Below are 23,810 nucleotides of genomic sequence, written 5' to 3'. Positions count from 1 at the left end.
AAGAAATGAGAACCCGTTCTCCTGCTGTAAGATTAGATACGCCGTCTCCATTCACCTGAAGTATTCTGGTACCCGCACACCATTCTGGGTAGACTAGCACTCCATTCATGTCAGTGGAGCTTTTGTGCCTTCCTCTAGAGTGTTCCTGTCCTGTGCATGAATGGTGTTTTTCAAATTTCATATTACAGCCACACTTTGGTTGGGGGCCTTGTTTACAGCACCACACCCAAGCTTAAACAAGCATTTGCAATGCAATAGGTCTCGCATTATTTAAGTTTGAGCTATTGGCATTGCTAATAATAATGCAACACCAATAGCTCACACATTCAGTAATGCGAGACCTATTACATTGCAAGTGCTTGTTTAATATTGATCTTACATCTGGGATCCCACGGCATTCTTCAGCAGGCCGGTGGCCTGTAGAAAAGGGCCTAAATGATCCCCCTTCAGATATAATGCGCTGCTAAGCCGAGACCTAAAAAGGCAGCGATATTGACAAAGGAGATGCTTCCTTCAGGTAAAGTAGGCAGTGGTGCAAAGTGCCTCAGGGAAGCAAGCATTTCACATTTAATTACAACCAGTATTGAGATTATTTTTGTAAAACACCTGAAATAAAACTATGTCAGTTTAACATTTCATCTCAAATACTCTTTCAGTGTTTTGCTAAAAGCATATGGCTTCTCTCTCAAAAGGGTCAGTCCAACCAAAAACGAAATATACCCTTAGTTACCCTTTGTTAATGAGCTGGAGCTTTAGTTGTCTGAGTATCATCGTAGCCAAAGAATATAGCAAGCATTGCTCCGTGGCGTCTCCTCCGCAATGGTAGAGGAGCTTATTCCCACTGCCTGGCTGAGAGCCAGCAAATGAAAAATAAAACTATGTTTTAGCATAGTTTTATTTTTCATTTGCCGGCTCTGAGCCAGCTTGTACAGGGTGGGGCGGGGCATGGGGAGGAAGAGTGCTATGTGCACTCCCTAAGTGCACGTATGTGTTTGTTTCAGGCCGACCAAAACACACATGCGCACTTAGGTTTCTCCAGCCCCACTGTATTAAAAAGCCGGGCTGGAGAAAGTTGACTGGGGGTGAGTGTTTGATTTGCTCAAACGCTCCGTCCATCATCTCCTTTTGTATCGCTTTGAAACCCCAACAGACTCCCTGGTCTGAGCGGAGCGTCTTTCCAGCCCGCTCATGTCAATCCATGCGCTGCTCTCATAGTATGAGAGCAGCGTGGTGATTGCACAGGGAGTTGTTTTGCTGCCCCAGTGCTTGCTGGGACCAGGAGGGACGAGGCGTGATGTGGGAGGGGGTCAGCAGCTCCAGGTAAGTGTTTATTTATTTTATTACACCCCCCTGCACCACCTCCACCCACTCCACCCGCGCCACTACCTGTTCATTGTGACGGCCACCACTGCATTGCTCAGCTATACCAGGTCTCACCCATGAAATCCGTTGGCTTTGTTTTCCACCCAGATGGCCGTTATGCATGACAACCATTATGGAATAATGTTTCTTCAGACAAAAGAAAAATAATTCCAAGCCAGTTACTGTGCATGCATACACATGCATGGTGGATATCTTTGATTTGTTTTTCTTTTGTTGTAAGAAAATTCAGTCAAAGTTAGTCACTATGTCCCCACACACGCAGAAGCCATATTTGAATGAAATTTCTTACATAGAGGCCATTTTTTTTTATTCAGAAACAGATTCACTGAGCCTCATTGACAAAGCTTACAAATGAACTCCTAAATGTTTCCTCCTAAGTCTGGGATATATTTATAACTATTACACATCTCACAGAGTCACAGAAATACTACGGCATATCTATGCCAGTCTGAGATTTCCAGGCGTTTGCCTACTTTGCAAAATGTACTTTGACGTTTATTCCATCAGGTTGAACAACTACATGATTAAAACTTGAAAAAATTAAATGAAATGCTGCGGTTTCCCTTCCCCACCCCAGAAAGGAACTTATGGGGTCATTTACAGTTTGGGGAGCATGACCATTGCCATAAAGGGCTGGTGTCCTGACCCAGCGACTCTGCAGCTCCCCTAGACTTTAAGGATGTGGTAATACATCTGCGTTTCTGTTGGCGAAGCCTCAGTTGGTACTGCGGGTGGAACACTTCAAATCGGGCTCTGGTCCACAAGGTCACAGTAGTCCAACCCTTTTAAGGGCAGGTCTTCCGTCACTATGAGGAATGCTGCTCCTTGGAAGAAAAAAATTAAAAATCCCTGATGCACAGGGAGAAGACGTAGACAGCAAATGTAGTTGCAAACATTACACTCCCAAAAAGCTGAAAGCAAAAGTAACACTGTGCTAATTTAGTGTGGCCAGACATGTATGTGAGTTATGTGATGTTATCCAGACATTTGTGGAGTGCACTATCACCCGGGAATGTTTCCTGGTACTGAAGTTTGGAGAACATTTTTACAAATACAGAGTATCAACTCCATTCTGGGTCTTTTTCACTGCATCGAATGTAGTAGCACAAGAGGAGACAGGTAAAATCAGGAATAAAACACCCTTCTCATAGAATGCACAGCCAACCATCCCACCATCTTATGCATCATGGAGTCTGAAATGGGATTCGACGGCAAGGCTTTCACTGATTTTCCTCTTATTGTTCCAACCGACACTGGTCTTTACAAATGGACACCTCCAGTTCACAAACTATCACCTTCCCTTGCGGGGTCCCACAGGGTTCCATTCCATCCCCTGTCATCTTCAGCCTCTTCCGGGAGCCACATGGTGCTGTACTATCAGGTAACTGCATCAAAATTCACCAATATATTGATGATACACAACTCTACTTGAAAGTCTCCTCTGTTTCAGACATCCAACACCTCAAACACTGCATGCACATCATCCAGACCTGGATGTCCAGCGTCTACCTGAAGCTCAAACCACCCAAAACAGAATAACTGCTATTTAGCTGCAACAACCAAGAAACAGTACACGCCTGTGGGTTGATATGAACCTCGAGGGCTTCAAACCCCAACTTTCACCAATGCCAAGTCACTCAGATGTACCCTGGACACCAACCTCCCGCCCCCCTTCTCTCAAGGAAGCCATTGCCAGAAACCGCCTGGTATCAGCTCTCTTGGCTAAAAAAAGTTCACAAAGGGTAGTTTTATTGCTCATTCACCTTATGGATTCCAACATGGTTATATTTAAGAGTGCTAGCGCATTCCTACTTACGGCACCGATCTGTGCACCCCTTAGGGGTATTCTACATGCTGCAGCACATTTCATTCAGGGACTGAAGAAATCTGATCACATCACCTACATTTTGATGGAACTCTAGTGGCTTCCCTTGCCAGCCCGCACCATCTCCAGAACCAGCTGCATATTTTACAAAGCCATTACAAACAGTACAGTATCCCCGCTTATCTTCCAGACAAGCTCACCATCTCTGGTGGTTCTGAATACACCCACAGCCAGGACACCATTAGACTGAAGATCCAGAAGTGTAAAAAAAAAACCAAAAATAACAATACAGTAAGCTTTTTCCTCTATGCATTCAGGGTCTGGAACTTCAACGGCATATCCATCAGGTCGGCCTCAGCGCTGCTCCAATTCAGTAAAGAGTTGAAAAGTGACCTCTTTAAAGAACACTACACCACAATGCATTAACCGTCAACACCCCAGCTACCTCTCTTTGGGACTTTATGCTCGTCTGTGACCCCGTACAGCGCTCCACTACTTTTTGGCTATGTTGGCACATTAGAAATACTCTATACATACATTGACTGCACCAGGAGGCAGCAAGTTAATAATATGTATTGAAAAATAATTCACTGACCAAGGTCTGAAACTTGAGAGTATTCTCCTTCAATTATCCCATCTGAAAATGTTACTGGGCAGTAGATGAAACGTATTCTTCTTAGCCAAAGTGCAAAACACATTCTGGCTCATCTTTAGTTTATTTACTGTTTAAATAATTGTTCCTGTTAGAGGAAGCTTTTTAATTCTGCAACTTAAAAAATACACCGTAAGAGAAAATGTCAGTAGCTAAACTAGGTGTAAAAGCGCCAACTCTCTGATACTAGATTAAATACACACTGATCTCATCACACAGCGCTGCAGGCTTTGTTTTTAGCAAATATCTTCCACGTTACCTTAGTAGCATGATGCGGTTGGTGTCAGTAGATTATGAAGTTGTTGAAAGGTTTCTGGGAAATTAAACTTTTACACAGAAAACGTTTGATTTTCGTTACTGTTTGTGAAGAATTCGAATCAATCTTGTCTCTGATAAATTCTTGCCCTGGACCGAAAAACATTCAGATTTTTTGGCATCCACTCAGCTACAAAAGTGAGGCAGGCTGAAAGACCACAATAGCAATAGGAGATACCAGAGCTGCCTGTATGACGTCAGCAGACTGATGATACAACAGTGCCTCGAGGCGTTTGTCTGGGATACCTCGCTGACACTACCCTGTGCCACTCTGGGACTAGCTTGGTGGGGCTCACACTTCTGCCATGCCCATGTTGTGCTTTTCTCTGACGCCAAGTGTATTAGACTTACTCTGCCATATTGCCTATGTGGAATGTGGGAACTAAACAACTTCCCTAATGTACGTGATGACGCAGCTGTGGCCTGCTGAATGTGATTTGACCAGCCTGCTGGCCTGCTGGATACAGGAGCGCAGCCACTGCCCTGACTTTTGTTGGAGAAAACCCTCTGCCTTGATGGATGCGGAAACTGCTCCCTTGCCGTGTGGAAGCAGTGGTACTTATTTATTCAGAGATGGCTACGGGACCCCAGTCTCTGCCTGGACGGACGAGGGGGCAAAGCCTCTGTTCCAATGGATGCGGGACGGTCTCTATCCCGGTGGATAGGGGAGCAAAGCCTCTGCCCTGACTGGTTTAGGAATACAGCCTTTGACCCCCATGGATCTGGGAATACAGCTTGTTTTCTGATAGATATGGAAGCGGAGGCAGCGCCTTCCAGAATGATGCATCAACATAACCACCTCGGGAACAGATACGTCACTGCAAGTTGTCCTGGCCTCACAGGTAGAGTAACACAGACCACCTGCCTTGGAACACGGCCTTTGTCCACTGCAATTTAGAAGCAGAGGTTTAGGAACGCCTTTCATCTGACGCACAGCATACGCCCCCCTTCCCCTCAACCTAGTGGCACAGAACACGCGTATCCCTTTGGTGGATGGCACACAGCGGGCTATCCTTGAGGGGTGGCAGGAGGCAGAAGCACACACGCCCTCTCTTCAAGAGCCTGGATCACCCGCCCTTTGTGCAACAGTCGGAAGCACGAAATTAAACTCGCCTTCTAATGGGATTATCAATTGACAGAATGTATACCCTTCATCGGGCTGCAGGTGAGTAGACTGCTCTCCCCTTGTCCGATTGCAGCAATGGTGCTTTCCCTCTGCCATTTGCTTGGAGACCATATTTCAAATCAAAATTTCATATCGTGCCATAGGCATTTTTTTTTGCTTGTCTCAGAGATGTCAACTAATGCATTCTTTCCAGAGACCAGACTCCTGGCTAAGCTGTCCTCGGAACTTGGATCCTGAGCTCTAGAGTTAAAGTCCACCTGTTAGTTTTGAACTAGTATTATTTTTGCCATTACTTAAGCAGATGTGATTCCATGTCACTCACTACCCTTGACATCAGAAATCTACAGTTGTTTTAGTTTGTATTTTTATTTTTAATTGTATAGGTTTTATAGAGCGCTAGCTAGACCCGAAGGTATCAGAGCGCCTTACATATAATACAGGGTAATTCCATAGATGTACATATAAGTATACAGATCAAACATAGAGGTGCATCCAGATAAACATATAGGAGATCGGTAAGCAGTCAAGGTAGGTACAGGACATTGTAACAGAACATGATTATGGCGTACGTGACAAGGAGGAAGCTTAAAAAGTCAAATCAAATGCCCGCCTTAAAGGTCTGATTGGGTTGTGTGACTCATTGTGCGCATGGTTTAGTTTCTTTGAGCATTAAAGTATTTGTTGAACAGAAGGTATTTAAGGGCCTGTTTGAAGCATGTCAAGGATGGGTTACATCAGAGATCTCTAGGGAGTGTGTTCCAGATCCTAGGTGTATTTCCAGAGAATAAGCAAGTGTGAGAGAATTTCTTTTTCAGTTTGGGAGGGATGAGAGGAAAGGAGCTGGAGCTTCTCAGAGCTCTGGCTCTTTCTGCTTTGGAAAATCTGGAACCTAGGTAGTTTGGGTTATGGTTGTGAATGGCTTTGTGGGGAATGCAAGCCGTCTTGTATATACATCTTCCTTCGATGGGAAGCCAATTGAGGTTCTTGAGGTCCAGTGAAATGTTCTCAAATCATTTAACACCTGTTAGTAACCGTGCATCCATGTTGAGAACTGTTGTAAAGGGGCAAGGTCGGGTTTTCGGAAGTCCTGTGAAGATGGCGTGTCCATAATCCAGTTTTGAGAGGACAAGAGACTGCACTACCATTTTAAAATCATCAGCAGGAATAAAAGGTTCGATATTCTGGTTATTTTTAAGAGTGAACAGCGCTCCTTTGGCTGAGTTGTGGATGTGGTCTTTCATTGACAGATTTTTGTTTAGAGTAATGCCCAATGACTTTACGGGGTTGGATAATGTAAGGGAGCAGTTAAGGACGTCCAAGTAAGTGAGCCTACCTTGGATTTGGAGAGGGTTGTTTTTCGGGAAGAAAAGTAGTAATTCAGTTTTGTTGAGGTTCAACTTCAAGTGGTTGGTGTTAAGCCAAGTTTGTACCTTGATTAGTGTGTCATTCAGATGAATGATGTCACTCAGTGACTTAATATTGTATTAAAGTTGGGTACCATCGGCATAAAGGCAGTATTTTACCACTGCTTGGTTCAGGATAAGAGTAAGGGGTTCCACGAAGAGAATGAAAAGAGAAGGGTAGAGAATTGAGCCTTGAGGGTAGACCATGGGGAACTAGTGTTGGTTTAGATAGACAGTTGTTGATTTGTATTTGTTGCGAGCGATGTTGTAGGTACGAGTTGAACCAACTGGGGACTGTGCCATTGATACCACTGTGGTTCTTGAGTGGCTCAATCAGTGCTGAATGGTTAACAGTATCAAAAGCAGTTGATAGGTCAAGTAGGATTAGGATGCATGTGTCCACTTCATCCAAGAATCCGCAAATGTCATCCACGATATTGTGCATGGCAGTTTCTGTGCTACAGCCTTTTCTGAACCCTGCCTGGAAGATGTCATGGAGACGGAATTGTTCTATATGATGATTGAGATGTAGAAGGAAACATTTCTCCATTGTTCTGGCTAGGAACGGGAGGTTCGAGATAGGTCTGAGGTTATTGAAGTCATTGGGGTCAGCTCCTGTTTTTTTTAAGTGCGGGAGTGATTTGGCCTAGTTGGAGGGAGTCTGGCCCTGAGGAGAAAGAGGAGAAGAGGTGTTGATGACTTTTGTCCAGAATGGGGCGATAATATGGTTGAGGTTTTGTACTAATGTGGATGGGAGCGGATCATTGGAGTGGGCTTCAGGTTTGCAATTATACTGTAGACTTCACTCTCAGTCATGGGTTTGAAGTCTGACCAATTAGCATTATTTTTCAGTTGAAGGAAATAGAGGAGACCATGGTTTTTCTTGGGGTCAAAAGTAAAGTCTGCGTAGGGAGCAACCATTGGGGCAAGCGAGACAGCAGGAAGGGTCTGGTATAGAAGTCTGATTTTCAACTTGGATGATGGATTGCTCAATATTTGCTACTTTGTCAGAAAATAATTTGGCAATTTCTTCATAGCGTTCATTAGTGGCTATTGATTCGTGAGGGGAGGTAGAGGTGGTTTGTTGTTTGATCATGTTGAAGAGCTCCTAGGTCGGTTCTTAGCACGGTCTAGTCGGTTATGAAAGAAGGTGGCTTTTTCTCTTAAGATGTTTTTCTTATAAGAAAGCCGTCAGGATCTTAGGAGTGTGAGGTGTGTTGAAGAGGGGTGCTCTCTCCATATTCTCTCTGACTGTTTGAGGTTTCTCCTCTAATTGTTGAGGTCGGTGCGGAACCAGGAATTTAATGATAATTTTCTAGATTGTTTCAGTTTAAGCAGTGCCACTTGGTCAAGAACATCAGTCATCGCTGTATTGTAGTGGGTGGTGAGTTCCTCAGTGGTGCGAGTGAGAGGTTGATACTGTACTTGGGTCCGGACCCTGGATTCCAATTCAGTTATCGAAATTTGTTTGATATTTCTGGCCCAATGTGTACGTTTGTTGTATGGGGCTGTGTGAGATCTGAGGTGGGTCTTGATCTTAAACAGTATGAGATGGTTGTCGCACCATTCCATAGGTGTGATGGATTGAAGTGAGATCAGCTCATTTTTGCTGATTATAGCATCTAGGGTGGAGCCTTTGCAATGGGTTGGTTCATTGCAGAATTGTTTGAGGTCATTTATTTCAAGAAGGTTAGTAAGAAAACGGACCGAGGTGTCTTCTGGGTTATTCCATTGAGTATTGAAGTCTCCCAAGAAAACGTAATTAGAGTCAGTTATGGAGAACTGTGTTACTAGATCAGTATTTTCCTCTGAGAAGAGCGTGCGATCACCCAGAGGGTGGTAGATGTTGTGGTGTTTGATGGGGAAGGTTCCTTTAGCTGAAAGTTCAGCTCCTAGGTATTCGAAAGTAGAATATTTTGAGGTATTTAAAGGAGTGCAGTAGCCTGCACACTTGATGTCAGCCCAGGATATTTGTGCCAGATGATGCAGGCAGATTTAAGATTGTGGGAGTGGGTAAATAACACATTTACTAGTTCATCATATATGGCAGCCTGTTCCTTGAGGTCAGTTTTCTGTTTGGAATGCCCCACACTAAAGCACACCCCCTTAGACAGACCCTTGCATAGATTTCTTCACTTCTTTTTTTAGGCATCCTACAACCAAAACAAGCATTTACAATGCAATAGTTCTTGCATTACTTAAGGTTGGAGCTCTGGTGTTGCATTATTATTTACAACGCTGATAGCTCAAACTTTCAGTAATGTGAGACCTAATGCTATGCATTTACTTGTTTAGGATTTGTGCCCTGACTTAGGGAATTGGGACATGTTTATGGACCTGCATTAATTGAAGTATTGTCAAATGATTAACACAATAGGACCAAATAAACCTGAATAATGCAGAATTCCTGCACATATAAGAATGATGTGTGTCATCAGTAACTCAGAAAACATGGAAGAGTTAATGTGAAGCTTCACGGATGTAACAAAGCAACACTTCACCAGTTGAGATCGAAAGACGTTGCTTTCTGTTTTGTCGTGTTTGTTATTGCGATGAAAACCATTGTTCTAGTGGGGCTAAGGCACCTTCCCAGCTCCTTTGCAATATCCACTTAACTCTAGCGTGAAAAACAATGGAGACCTGACTGATTGACAGAGCTCTCCTTGGACTTATTCCATTCCCCTCCACAGGCCGCTTGACTGTATCTTGACGTTTGAGTATAAGTGCTCTAAACATTCTCCAGACTGAAAATAAGGTGTTTTAATTTTAAAGAAAATAAGTGTTATGTCTAGCTCAGATATACTACTGGAAAATAAGTATCTTGCCTTTCCTTTTGAGGTGTAACTCCAAATTCCAAATGGTGAAAATGCTTTAGAGTCAATATCTCAAAATAATAGTTGTGTTGCTGGGTTCACTCTAAGCCCGAGAAGTCAAGCTGAGAGCTTTTGGTTCAACCCCGGGATATTCCTGCCGGATGATGAGCTGGTCAGTTGTAAAAAGCTAGGATATGGGGAGCCTACACGATCTTGTGGAGGAGGCGGGCTTTAGGTCTGGTTGGTGGAGAAACAGACACGCGGGTGATGGAGCGAGATTAATCAGGAACGGGGTAGGTGGGAGATTGATATAATACCGGGCGCCTGTGTTACAGTGAAAGTGAGCGACTGTGTTACAGTGAAAGCGGGCACTCATGTTTTTCTTGAAAGCTGGTTCCCATGTGCTGCCTGCAGTAAGAGAAACTCAATAAAGAAGGTAGTGCTTACAGATTAAATAACACGTAGCATGTAACAACCGAAGAAAAAGGGCCAGTCGCCATGGGAGGTTACAAATAAAGACAAGGTGGTACTAAGGAGGGACTAACAAGCCTATTTACGAATCAGAATCCAGAATTTAGGAAGGACAATGACACAAGCCAATGACAAATCTAGGCGGAGACTGGGCAGGGCTTCTGTTCCATACTCTACTGCAACAAGTCTCGCAGAACAGAGCACGGACGCTGGCTCTAGGCTCAACCTAAAAAGGGCAAAGGTTTTGCTGATAAAAAATGCTGATAGAGAGGTGTGAAGGACAGTGAGTAGGAGCAGAGGATTTGAAATGCCATGTCATAGGGAAACAGATAGAACTGCTGAAAGCATAGTCACTCTGACGTGACACCAGCAACACTGTGTTAATGCTGAATACACTGCCCAAAGACATTTGTGTTGCTATAATTAGCACTTAGATGGCCTCATAACCTTTTCAGCTGCAAACAGGAATTTGTGTGTTTGTTATGTGTAGCTTCTGTTTGATCCTTAATGTGTGGTTAAATGTTTCAGAGATGTCAGCGTGTTTCTGGATTTTTATTGGTAAATAGTCTGTGTTACTCATCGCTACGTCTAAGCGTCCTGTTCAGAGGGCTTTGATTATTTTTGGCAAGCACATCCTGCCACCCTGAATTCTGTAGGAAGCATCTGCTTAAGCATGCTTGGTTATTGTGCTCACCACTGTATGATGGCAGTTGTATATTGCAGTGTGCTTTTTATCCCATTATAACTAGCACTGAACCGCGTTGGCAGTATTAGGGTATCAAAGATCACATTTTTTTCTACAAATAATTCTCTTCAACTTGTGTTTTAATAAACTCTGACTGTGCTGTAGTTACCTATTTGACTATTATTATAGGTGATAGGTGGCCTATTTATAAAGGGAAATATACAAACGTGTATATTTACTTATGTGTAATTCGCTACTACAGTGTTTTGCTATTTAGAATTTCTGGATGTAGATGTACACTTAGATTTAGACTTGCATGTCTACACCCCCTCAAATCAGGGGCTGGAGCTAGTAACAGTGCTCTCCTTGGACTTGGGCTATGTATTGGCTTTCGTTTTATTTTTGCCCATGTCAGGGCCGATGGCACCAAAAAAAAACCCAAAAAACAGTCCCACAAACTGGACCTTTCAAGCTCGCCCATCCGGCCATGCCAGAGTACCCACAATTCTAGTCCACAACTGCCCATAATCTTAGTGAACCTGCAGCAGCTCAGGTGTTTTGTTAGAAGGTTTGAAGTTTGAAGGTATATCTTAGTAGAAAGTGTGGGAGAGAGGATCGAATAGAACTGTGAACTCTCTCGTGAGAGTGCAGAGGTTGGATTTTGGTTTTGAACTCTTTCCAGACCACCTTAAAAATATATAGCAAGTGGCACCCACCTATAAAGAACAGATGTGAAGGAGAAGTCCTAAAGCGGCCGAGGTGAAATAGAGATACTCAGAAACAGGTGCGAGAGTAGGACCTCAGACTCAAAGGTAACAGAAAGGGACGAAGGACACAAAGGTAAAAGAAAGAACCTTCAGAGACCTAGGTGAGCAACAGAGCCTATAGGGAAAGTTGCCACTCAGGGTTCTTAGAGATAAGTAAGCTGGAGTATAGTACATTCATACTGGTGAGCAGCAGATACCCCAGAAATACAATTGTTTGAGAGAGATTTTTCTGACTCATGGAGGTAAGATTGAGCTAAACACGGGGCTGCAAAAAGAAGAAATATCCACCCCAACTTCCTCTTGCCTCCCCGTGACAGCAGAGGGATAGTTCAGATAGACGGAGGTGAGAGAGAGAGGTTTGAAACAAAAGTTGGTGAGTGAGAAAGAACAGGGATGCAGATCTCAGATCCAGAGGTACAGGAAACAGAGATAGAACAAAGGGAGAGACGGTATGGCAACCTTTCCTTGAGAGATCAGACCAAGCGTTCAGCTAGAATGCGCGAAATCATGTGCACGAATATAATGGTGGTAGAGAGACGTAAGAGTACAGAGGGCATCAGAGGATACACATGCTCTACCATGTATCCGCCTACACTCAAATTCCTTTAGGACTGTGTATGTAGGTATAGCTGTTAGGGAAGGGGTAAGTCTGTTTGCATAGCTCAATTATTAATCTTGTCACTTTTTTAAGTTTGAAAGCTTTATCGAAATTGACAATAAGCTAAATCGAGCTGCACAAGGAGTTAATGCTTATAAAACATTAGATGTACAAGTTAAATTCCTGCAAGACAAAATGGTATACATCCTTGTTATGAGGTATATAAAACGTACAATTGAAACTGAAATATATATATAGTATGCCTTAAGAGAATTAACGAAAAGATAAGGAAGGGTAACACACTGCAAAAACTATGTTCAAGACTGCATTCTTTATTGTATAAGGCAAAAGGTTTTCGCATTACACATAGTGTCTAAAGTGTAAATGAACACACACTGTTCCTGTTAGTAAAATGTGTGTCTTGTCTTTTCAGCTTTCACAGTGATCTCTTTCTGATTCAAACATCTCGCACAGACATTTCATAATACATAATTCTGGAAGAAAATCTCTACCGCACTTTTGTGACATGAGGTATAGTAATGAGATGAACAGAAAGTGGTCTAAATTAATACGAATATCTATTCACTGCCTTTCCTGCCATTTATCGAAATAAGTGTTGTAAGTGAACAGAGCTTGAAAACGCACTACACTTGTTCGCCATCTCTCTTTTCCAAAATGGTTTCCTATAGCCTCATGTATCGCTTCTTAGTCATGTAATATGTGTATAAAATGTATATATGTGGCTATGCTGACCTTGATTATCATATATGATATCTGAGCCATATAATTTATTTTTATTTTCTTAATATACACTGTTTGCAAAAACTCCTTTTAAAAGCTCCTCTCATGCTTACTATAACTAGGCACCATCTATAGTCATGCATTCACATAGAAATGTGCTTATATGTTCCTACTAAATTTGATCTGTTCTGAAGAGAAGTTCACATAAGGAGGCCTAGATCCTCCGATGAGTAATCTATGAACCCTATACCTAATGGTAGGCCTGTAAACCATCTTAACATTCAGGTCTGCCAGCCCATGGACCCCAGCAGGTTCTCTCAGCCACACTAATGTTAACTGTAACACAATGGCGAGGTGAAATTGTTGGGTATTTTAGCTGGGTTTATCGAGCACAACATTTGTGAAAGAGCCGGCTATCCTTTCTATAGTGCTTTCCATTACTGTAGCATGAGCAAAACAAATTACAGTTTCCTATGGACCGGGTACACTTCATGGGCTGTTGTAGGGTAGAATGCCATGCCCCAGGGAATCCAGTCTGATGACCTTCTTGGCAGTTTTCACAATAATAAAGGCTGGGAGTACAAGGCAATAAAGAGATAACTGACCCACCCTAGATTCAGAAGCACATATAAGCTCATATACAGTGTTGGTTCAAAGTGTGGGCTGCAGCATAGTAGCGGTCATGCTTTAAAACTGACATACTGTTGTTACAGAGATTACATGGGCCTTTGTTAGATACAAAATTATAATTTTGCTTTAAAGACATTTCCTGATGGGCTTATCATTTAATGTGTTCTTATATTTATTAGCTGGTTGAATACATAAGTGCTCTCTTGACATCCAGTACACTACACTTAAACCATGTCCAAGATGGGCTGTCGTTCAATTTTCATCAATGTTTTATCAACTAATAGCCGTTCTTTGATTTCCAATTATTTCAAAGGTGCATTCACCATATTTGTAAGCTACCCGGAAGAGTCATCAGAACCAGGATGCTCCACATGTCCTTCCTCGTCTGCGTCCTTTTGCTTCTTGTGATAGGAAGCTTGTCCGCTTTCCTTCCCAACAACAAAGATGATGCGATCAATGCCCTCAAAAGGAAAGAGACCTCCAAGAGCCTTTTGCCTCTCGATTCGTTCACACTGATCATGCAGACATTTAACCGAACCGATGTGTTGTTGAAACTTCTGAATCACTACCAAGCAGTTCCAAATCTACATAAAGTGATTGTAGTGTGGAACAACATTGGGGAAAAGACCCCAGAGGAGCTGTGGGTCTCGCTCGGACCACACCCCGTACCTGTCGTCTTTGAGGAGCAGACTATGAATCGAATGAGGAATAGACTCCAGCCTTTTTCTGCACTGGAAACTGACGGTAAGTTGTCTTCTGAAAATTAAATACCTTCATTCCCTCATCTTATAAGAACCACTGTAGTACCGCATTTGAAATCTTAAATGTAGCATAGATGTTCATCTTTTCAGTACCCATCAATGGTATGCAGTCAAGTCTCCAGTCCACAAGACTGAGCCGATGGTTGAAGACAGCCAAACCCCGAAATCTGTGCACCTTCATTGCCTTGTACAAGGTATAAACTGTGAAAAGCATATCAGTTGACAGAAGGAGCTCAACAACACTGACTTAACTGAGTCCCAAATCAGTGTGCATGAGCCAGCATCATTGCTGTGATATCAGCAGAATACCTCCTTGCATGATTAGTGAGCACTTAGGGTTTTATCATATCTTATGGGTGGAGAGGTATGAAAGCTTAGCATGTGGAGGCTGGGAGCTCTCATTCCACATGTAGCTTCTGGTTTGTAGCGTAGTGAAACCTGAGCCCATGCATCCTTTATGATGAAGGTGAAAGCCAGAACAACTTTATTTTCATTTAATTAGATATTCGTTTGCAATATACAATTATAGTTATAACAATGTATGAGTAATCTTTATTCTACAAAGGAAATTGATTCCATTTCTTCTGCTGAAATCTAAAATACTTTTTCCATACAAGAAGGAAACAGGAGGAAAAATACTAGAGAATACATTTAATCAAGGATGAACTCTCAACATCCTTGCTATGTCGTCTCCCTCATGTAATGCTAGACCTTGATCTCCAGCCGGTGTTGCCAGGCTACATTGTCTGTTTTTTTCTTGGGGCAAGGTCAGGTATTTCCACCAATTAATAGGTTTCAGTTGCGTTTTAAATGTAAAAAGCAAAATCAAGGTTATTTACATACATTGTTTCATGATATCCAAAAAGAAAGATCACAATCATAGTGCTGGCACCGGTTTTTGGTAGAATATTTATTCTTTAGCCTTAATATCTTTTAGTTTATTGCAGAGAGCGAGAGAACTTCTGTGTAGTGCCATTTGTGTGCAAGCAATCAAGGAACCAAACACGATTACATTTTCTTATTTTTCGATCTCAACTGGCAGATCTCTCAGATACCCCAGCAAAACACATCTATCAGGATAACTATTCGAAAATGTGAGCAATCGTGTATGCCAAATAATGTTGTGTAATTGCACCAGGCTATAGTGTTCGAAATAGTTAGGTCTGTCCTCCATCTTCCAAATTGGTAGAAGGTTTGGACCTATCCAACACGTGGCTATTTCTCTACCAGCAGTTATCTGTTGACTAAAGAGTTTTGTAAACCCTTTGTCAAGAAACCAGGGAGTGGGATATGGATAGCTAAGACCATGATTGTTCAGCATTGCTCAAAACCTTTGTACATTGAATTTATCAGATGGAGTAAATCATTTAAATCATAGTGTTTGTTCACTTTTATTTCAAATTGCATTCTGTACATTATGATGAAGTTTCAAAGAATTAATATCAGGTTTATTTTTCAACTTAGTTTGGCCTTGTGATGGAAAGGCAGTCCGTACTGTGAGTGAAAATGGGTTAGTTGCATTTCGTGTACTTATAACAGAGGTTCCCACCCCATATGCTGGACGGCCAAATCCATGCCAGATTTTCAGAATATCCATGGATTTTTTTTTACATAGGATGAATCTAAAGGGAACACATTGAGATAGTCTTTATCAACATAAAACACCATTACATGCATATTATCTAAATGAAACTCATTTACATAGTGGTTATACATCAAATCTGGCATGAATCAGACCGCCTGGGCCTATGTTAGACACCAGTGAGGTTTTCAAACTCTGTACGTTTTTGTGAGGGTTTCTTTTCTGTAAATTATTGGAGAACGTTCCATCTTTGTGTTGCTTTAGGTTTCTTTGACAGTCCAAGGAGGTGTAAAGTCTACTGAAGAAGTAATTTTAACTAAATGTTGTTATAAACCTTGGCTTGAATTTCCAGTTCTGCTCAGCTGATACTGAAACTTAAAACAACCTGCTTTCAGACTGAATGTATACCTTCTGTATGTGGAGAATAAACCTTTACATTCAGACCCAGGCTAGTTGTTCTATATTTCTAAATGTGATACTTAATATATTCTTTATCGTTTCAGCTATTTTAATGATGGATGATGACACATTGGTCAGTGCACATGATGTCACGTTTGCTTTTTCTGTTTGGAAGGTAAGGTTGTTTTTTTCGCTCTAGCTAATGTTGACCATATTACAAAGTTTTTATAAAAATGGCTTAAGATTGTCTTGTTGTGTGTACACTTGTTGGGTCTTTTTTAGCAGCCAGAGCATGGCTGAAAATGGCAATTTGAACGTAGCGCCACAGATCCAATTTCTTGCTTAACCAACAGGTCTTACGTGACCATGATTTGTTTGTAAAACGTTTGTATTCTTATTTGGAAAAATAGGGAATGTGTTATTGAACTGGATTCATGATTTATCTCTGCAATGTAAATCAATTTGGGGCATCAATATATTTTAGTTTCCGAATCTGATAAGTCACTGCTGTGACATAGCACCTAAACTTGTTACCCATTGTTGCTACATCATAAAGGCCTTCCAGGCTAGGTTGGCAGGGCTCTCTGCGATCCTGGCAGAGCATCACTGCTTGTCTGACCAGCTGCAACAGGGGGAAGACAGGCCGGGAAGGTGCTGTGGGTTGGTCAAGTTTGGCAGGTAAGGTATAGTTTTATTTTTTTTACCTTAAGGACAAGGATGCATAGCTGCCCCATCAATCTTCAGCCCCAGCTTAGCAATTGAAAGCAAGGGCAGAGAATTTCGGGGCTATACACAGCATCAAATTATAGATAGGTAAAAAAGGAGTTGCAGGATGTTTTTCACCTGGGGGCTCTGAGTGATATCATAGACAACTCAAGTTTCACTCTTATTGTCTATTGGATGTCACTCAGAACCCCAAGGTGAAAAACATCCCCATAATTCACTGTTACCTATTCATAATTCTATGTATGAGACGTGGGAGCCTGCAATCCTTGTATGAAAACCCATCCCAAACTTCCTTGTTGCAGTCGAATTGTGACATATGGAGTCAATTATAGAAAGTTTTTACAGTTGAGTTGTGACACCATAATGTCTGCTTGCCCTGCCCCCACCCCCCATTTCAGGTTCGCCATTCAGAGCATTGTCAAATGTACAAGTCCATAAACCTTAAATGTGCTGGTGATGGTGGAAGAACCACGGAAGGGGCTAGCATGCTACACCCTTAAGTTTACTGACGAGCCAAGTGCTCTGTATAATCAAGCATATCTTTTGTCTGTAAGTTCCTTTTGGGAAAATCTGTTAGCCCTGCTGAGGCCCACCAAGGACATTTTTCACACGTTCCAGACTTAAGAGGATGAGTATCGAGCAGGTGATTGAACATTCAAAGGGCCCTCGCTTTGACACTCGTTTTCCCGGGTTCCCACGTTTCTTAAAGAAAAATACAGGTCATTTGTCTTAAAAAAAGACAAAAAAAGAACTTCATATAACGTCTAACCTTCTTCACTCTGCTTTTCCTACTCTGTTGCCTACGAAAGCATGGAAGTCTGAATCGGCAACCATATGAACATTCAAGCATAAAGTAACACATCTGTGTTGTAGGACACGGACCAAATTTACTATCTGCTCCGTAGAAACATCTAGAAATGTATGATTTTTCAGAAGCCAAGAATGTGGCACGTGTGGCATTCTTGGGTGATAAAGTTATCACAACTTTCATTTCCCACACTAAAATTACAAAACTTTAACGTTCTTATATGGTATCTAAAAGGAGGGTGATTTCATTCTTGGGAATTACATAATGGGTTGTAAGGAATTTGTTCCTGGGTTCGAATCCGTGCCCCTATTACAAAACAATGAAGAGACGAACAAGTATCCACCAACTCCACCTCAGAAACAGTACCTTAATAATATTTATATTTTATATAATGTAGCATCCTCCCAGGCCTGGGTACCTGTCAATGACTGCGCCACACACGGAGCTTCGTATTACATGTCTTCTTTCGTCTGCGTATAACTGCAAACTCAGCATCCTAAATCGGCCTTCATTGCATTGTGCTCTCTCACGTCACAGCTCTAGGGAGTGCATCAGGTGCCAAAAGTGTTCTGTTAGATTTGCTAACTAGCAAGAACCTCCATCTCTCACTCTGTTAAAGGAAACATTATTAAAAAATATATATATCTATATCTATACTACTAGTATAAAGAGAGAACAGAAACCTTTTGGCAAGGTAAACTCGGGAACCACAGCGCCAATCCACACACCCAATACATTGTTGGAATCCTCAGGGTGTGTAGATGGACATAGGCGACATAAAATAAAAATAAAACGTAAATTAAAAAATTTAAATTTACAAACGAAGTAGTCCCCTAAAACTAGCGCCGGCCGCGACGTACCTAGACATGCGTGATGACGACAGGCGGGGAGGAGCGGTGACGAGCGGCGAGGAGTGGCGGTGAGTGGCGGTGAAGTCCGGAGCTCGGGGAGGAGCGGCGCATCAGGTAAGGCGAGGCGGGAGGCGGGAGGCGGTCTGGGCAATGTCGGGGCGGGCGGGGGCCCGGGAGTGGCGGTGAAGTCCGGAGCGCGGCTCAGGTAAGGCAGAGGCGGGAGGCAGGCGGGCGGGAGGCGGTCTAGGCAATGTCGGGGCGGGCAGGGGCCCGGGAGTGGCGGTGAAGTCCGGAGCGCGGCTCAGGTAAGGCGGGAGGCAGGGGGGCGGGGGGGCGGCAGGCGGTCTAGGCAATGTCGGGGCAGGCGGGGGCCCGGCCGGGACTGCACAAAAGCCGAAAATGCTGCCCCCAGCCCCCTTCTGTCCCGGGCAACGCCGGGGCGGATATATATATATATATATATATATATATATATATATATATATATATATATATATATATATATATATATATACACTGAAAAAACCATAGGTTATAGACCATATATAGTTAGGAATTAGCATTTACAAAACCTTGAAAATTCACTGAAAAAACCATAGGTTAGAGACCATATATAGTTAGCTGGACATTTTATTGACATAAAACCAATGAAATTCCATATATAGTTAGTTGCACTAACTATATATCGCGCACCCGCAATCCACTGCTGATGATGTCACATATTACATCATTCATGACATGGTCAGTGACATCACTGATGACATCACTGATGACATCTCAAATGACATCACTGATGACATCACTGATGACATCTCAAATGACATCACTGATGACTACATCCAGTGACTGTATAAGTCTGTAAAGTTAAAATATGTGTTACATATTGAAGAATTAGTGGATGTATAAGTGTCTGGACGAAGGATTTAGTAGGTGCATGACTGAATGTATGAGTGAGTGATTAAATGTGTCTCACTGAGTGCATGGGTTAGTGACTAAACTGTCTTAATTTGTGCATCATTATGTCTGTTGTTCTGTAAACTGCTGCATGTGTTGATCAGTAGCTATATGAGTAACTATATGGGTTATTGATTGATTGCCCAAGTATTTGTATGGGAGACTGAGTGTGTGTGTGGCTAGCTGGGAGGTGTGTGACTCTGTGCAGATCAATCTGTACTTGTATCAATGATTGTATAAGAAACTAAGTATGTGTTAGTACATGTTTGAAAATGTAAGGTGCTCTATGTTTAACTGTATAGACAAGAAAATGGAAGTCTCATTGATTCTTTACAGGACTGACTAGGTGTGTAAGTAACTCCATGGATGAGTGGCAGACTGTGAGTGTCTGTATAGGTGTATGAGTGCATATGATAGTGTTGTAAAGATGAGTGATTGTATGTATGAATGATTGTATGGGTGAATGAGTGAAGGTGTGTGTAGACGTAGCAATCAGTGAGTGCGTATGTAGTAACTAGTATTGGTGTGTCAATGGTTTCAAAAATGATACTCTTTTTAACACTGGGTGAAACAGAGGTTATATTAAAATGTGAGGAGATGCATTGTATTGTCACATGAATGATATCATCAGTGATGTGGTCATTGATGTCAAATGAGATGTCATCAGTGATGTCATCAGTGATGTCATTTGAGATGTCATCAGTGATGTCATCAGTGATGTCACTGACCATGTCATGAATGATGTAATATGTGACATCATCAGCAGTGGATTGCGGGTGCGCGATATATAGTTAGTGCAACTAACTATATATGGAATTTCATTGGTTTTATGTCAATAAAATGTCCAGCTAACTATATATGGTCTCTAACCTATGGTTTTTTCAGTGAATTTTCAAGGTTTTGTAAATGCTAATTCCTAACTATATATGGTCTATAACCTATGGTTTTTTCAGTGAATTTTCAAGGTTTTGTAAATGCTAATTCCTAACTATATATGGTCTATAACCTATGGTTTTTTCAGTGAATTTCAATGGTTTTTTAATAGCAAATATCATAAGCTGTCGAATGTCAAGTACGTGGTAAGTAAAAACATTTTCGTGTTTATGCACACTGATCTGCTTTGAATGCTGCCCCCCACCCCTCATTTCTATTAGGAGTACTCTCTCTTTGCAGATAGTGAAGGGTAGTTAACGCAGCCCTTTGCCCCCTTTGTAATCCGTCGTGCCTGCTTCTCTCTCCATTTGATTGATTGTTCTCTTTGGTTCATTCTCTATTTACAAACAAGCACAGAGTCGCAATACTCTGTTTAGTCTTTGCAGATAGCGAAAAACCGTGTAAAAAAACAAAAGGAATCGAGCAAAATCAGTAGGCCACTAATGGGATCTCTTTTTGACCTCGCTAAAATAGAAACATTAGGAACAACCTGTTGAAAATAGCAATGCGTATGTACATAAGCGGCGTTCATTTGTGTTCACAGTACCCCTTGTTGATTGTTTGAATCGAGCATTGAATTGTTCGAAGTTGGTTCTCTTAAGGATCTTCTCTGCCTGCAAACGAGGAAGAATAGGAATATTCTCTCTCCCTTTGCAGATAGTGAAGGGTAGGTAACGCAAGCCTTTAACACGTCGTACCTATTTCATTCCTCATTGATTGATTGATTGTCCGAACATTGACTGTTTGGGAATTAGTTCTTTTTGGAGGTATTCCCTGTTTGCAAATAAACGTAGGAAAATCTTTGCAAGTAGTGAAAGGGTACGTAATGCGGACCTTTCTCCCCCGTTGTAATCTGTCATGCCTATCTACTCCCCACTGATTGATGCACCTGTTTCACCCGGACCATTTACTAGACATACGTCATCTGGCCCGACCAGAGAGCACCCCTAGTGAAAAGGACATATGCAATAATAACAAAGTGATCACTGTATCCTGTTAACAGAAACTTTAGCATGAAACAACCTGGAAAGAAAAGAATAGGAAAACGAAAATCAGTAGGCCACTGATGAACATGAACTTTTATTAAACAACGAACAAAGAAACGATAACATAACGTAATGATAAAACCTGTTAATGTCCTAGAAACAAGAAAACGTTAAAATATGCCATTGGTGAGAGACCAGAAAAACAGTAAGAGAAACCAAATCACCCCTCGCTGTCCCACCGCCTGCCACGCCAAAAAAATCGATAGACTAGGGAAAATGCAAGTCAGTAGAACATCCGCCCCCACTCTGGAAACTTCCAAGGTGGAGCAGGGTTCCGGCTACGCCCAGCCGGGAGCAGCCCATATAAGGCAGGTCCTGCTGCCACGCCTCGGCCAGGAGATCCTAACGTAGGGTGTAGCCGGAGGAGAGGCCGAGACCAGCGGGACCCGGCCAGGGGATTGCCTTTACAACGCTGAACAGTTGCAGGGGGGGGGAATGTCTCCTCGACCCTCCCCTCTCTCTCCCAGTCCGGCCGCGGTGGCCCTTGAGAGTTGCAGGTAGTCCCGCCACATGCTCTTCCGGTCCGGCCACCAACGGTCGGGGGGCCGAGGCCGACGGGATCCGGCTGCAGCCGATAAACCAAGAAACCCGTTCATGGGGCCAGAGCCAGGGGCGTCCGGCCGACATCTACCGGAAGCCCGGCCCGAAGACGGACGGGACACTTCTTCTTTCTTGTATAATTGCTGCAACAACCCTGGGGGGGGATGTCTTGCACATGCCTCCGACCCCCCCCCCCTCGTCCTCATCGCCTGGTCCGGCCATAACAAATATCAAGCGAGACGCCGTGGGGTGCACTGGGAGGGAGAGACGGTGCGAACAGGCCTCTCCCGCCTCCCCAGTGGAGGCTTCCCAGCTGCACCCTCAGCGCTCCAGGCGCCCGGAAAAGGGTTCTTCCACTGTGGCCATGCTGCAACGTCTCGCCCAGCAGGGTGGAGCCCGTCCGCTCATTTGACCCCGCGATCGCCAGTAGCTACCGAACTCTCAAAATGGCGGTCGACCTGGCAAGAGCGGGCCCAGCATAAAGAAATGGCCCGGTCACTGGTTGACTCCACCACCGTAGTCCTCCACGACCTTGAAGATTCTAGAGGAGCCGCGGGAGTCTCCGACCCCCGATGGGGAATGACTGCCATGATCACCCGTGGAGTGACGAAACTGTATTCGCGGGACGTCGGCGCCAGCCTCACTTTGAATTACTAGAATCCTGCAGACCTCACTTCCGGTAAAAGCACAGTGTGACCCGGTAGGAAAAATTGTTGCACCCCCTCCCCTTTTTGACTGATAGTTCAAACCACCGATCCTTTCCTTTGCCCTTTTAACGGAACTTTGGACTGCCTCCCCCTCTTTTACATTTTCTAGAGAAAACAAAACATTAACCACTACATTAGCATAGCAGTTGACACCAGAACTGTTTTCAAATTGAAAACCAACAACATCTTCAACAGAATCCTTTTTGTTTCTGCTGTGACCCTGCTACAGCACAGGCATTGTCCCCAGCAGTAATTCTGCAATGCCGGTAAGAATAGCTGTGGTGCCTACTGGACTCACTCACCCCCGCGGCGCCCCACGCCGTTATGTGCTGGGCGGCAACTTGCTAGACATCACTTTAGTGCCATCTAGATTTCAGCGCGTTCTGCTGCCTTGGAACTATTAGCACAACAGACCGCTACTGACAAGAATATTTCATTATTGGTGCTGTCAATTTCAATAAATCTATTGGATAATTCAAAAGAAATTGCCACGGTCTCTTCGTTGTTTAAATGTTTTTACTGTTTTTGTTTTGTTGTATATATTTATATGTTATTAAAGTTTTATATTCCTACTACTTTGTTGGAGTGCTATATATTTTTAATGTGAGACATAATTGTAAAAACTTTGATGTACAAAGAGTCATTCCTGGAATCTTCCGCTTCAGGCTCGATCCCCTCCCCAATCACAATACAGGATAGTTTTCAGATAGTAGGAACACGTGTGGTGTGACGGATCTCATCGGGTGTGGGCCTTGATCTACTATAACTCCTTTGAAGAGGGGTGATTCTTTACAGCTGAGGCCATAAACTACATCTGCAGGGCTAGCTGATAGCCTGGACAATCGGACACAGAGGAAGAGGAGTGTCAGAGGGTGCGGTAGTGAATAGGGCGAAAGGGAGGTGTCGGGCGGGCACAGAGTGTGATTCTCAGGGAAGAGCAGCGCAGATGGGGGGAGGTTTATTGCCCATGCATAAGACAGAGAGCGGGGGTGACCAGTGCCTGGGGAAGATGCTTGCGAGGGTGAGGAGCCATGCTACGAATCGACAGCGTGCAGAGAGTGGGTCTGGTCAAGACATCTAAAATGGCTGCCGTG

At 43.1% G+C, this 23,810-nt stretch overlaps 1 protein-coding gene across 1 annotated transcript in view; it reads left to right on the top strand.

Moving 5' to 3' along the window:
- The window catches only part of EXTL2 (exostosin like glycosyltransferase 2), a 151,225-nt gene that overhangs the window by 36,229 nt on the left and 91,186 nt on the right, over positions 1-23,810 (top strand). Inside the window, exons 2-4 of the mRNA XM_078659256.1 lie at positions 12,472-12,569; positions 13,723-14,153; positions 16,256-16,326. Coding sequence (XP_078515382.1) covers positions 12,565-12,569; positions 13,723-14,153; positions 16,256-16,326 — 507 coding nt within the window. The 5' untranslated portion in view covers positions 12,472-12,564. The remainder of the gene's footprint in view (positions 1-12,471; positions 12,570-13,722; positions 14,154-16,255; positions 16,327-23,810) is intronic.

The sequence above is a fragment of the Lissotriton helveticus genome, chromosome 1_1 (assembly GCF_964261635.1).
Source record: "Lissotriton helveticus chromosome 1_1, aLisHel1.1, whole genome shotgun sequence".
Lineage (NCBI taxonomy): Eukaryota > Metazoa > Chordata > Amphibia > Caudata > Salamandridae > Lissotriton > Lissotriton helveticus.
This window is presented reverse-complemented; position numbering and strand designations above follow the sequence as displayed.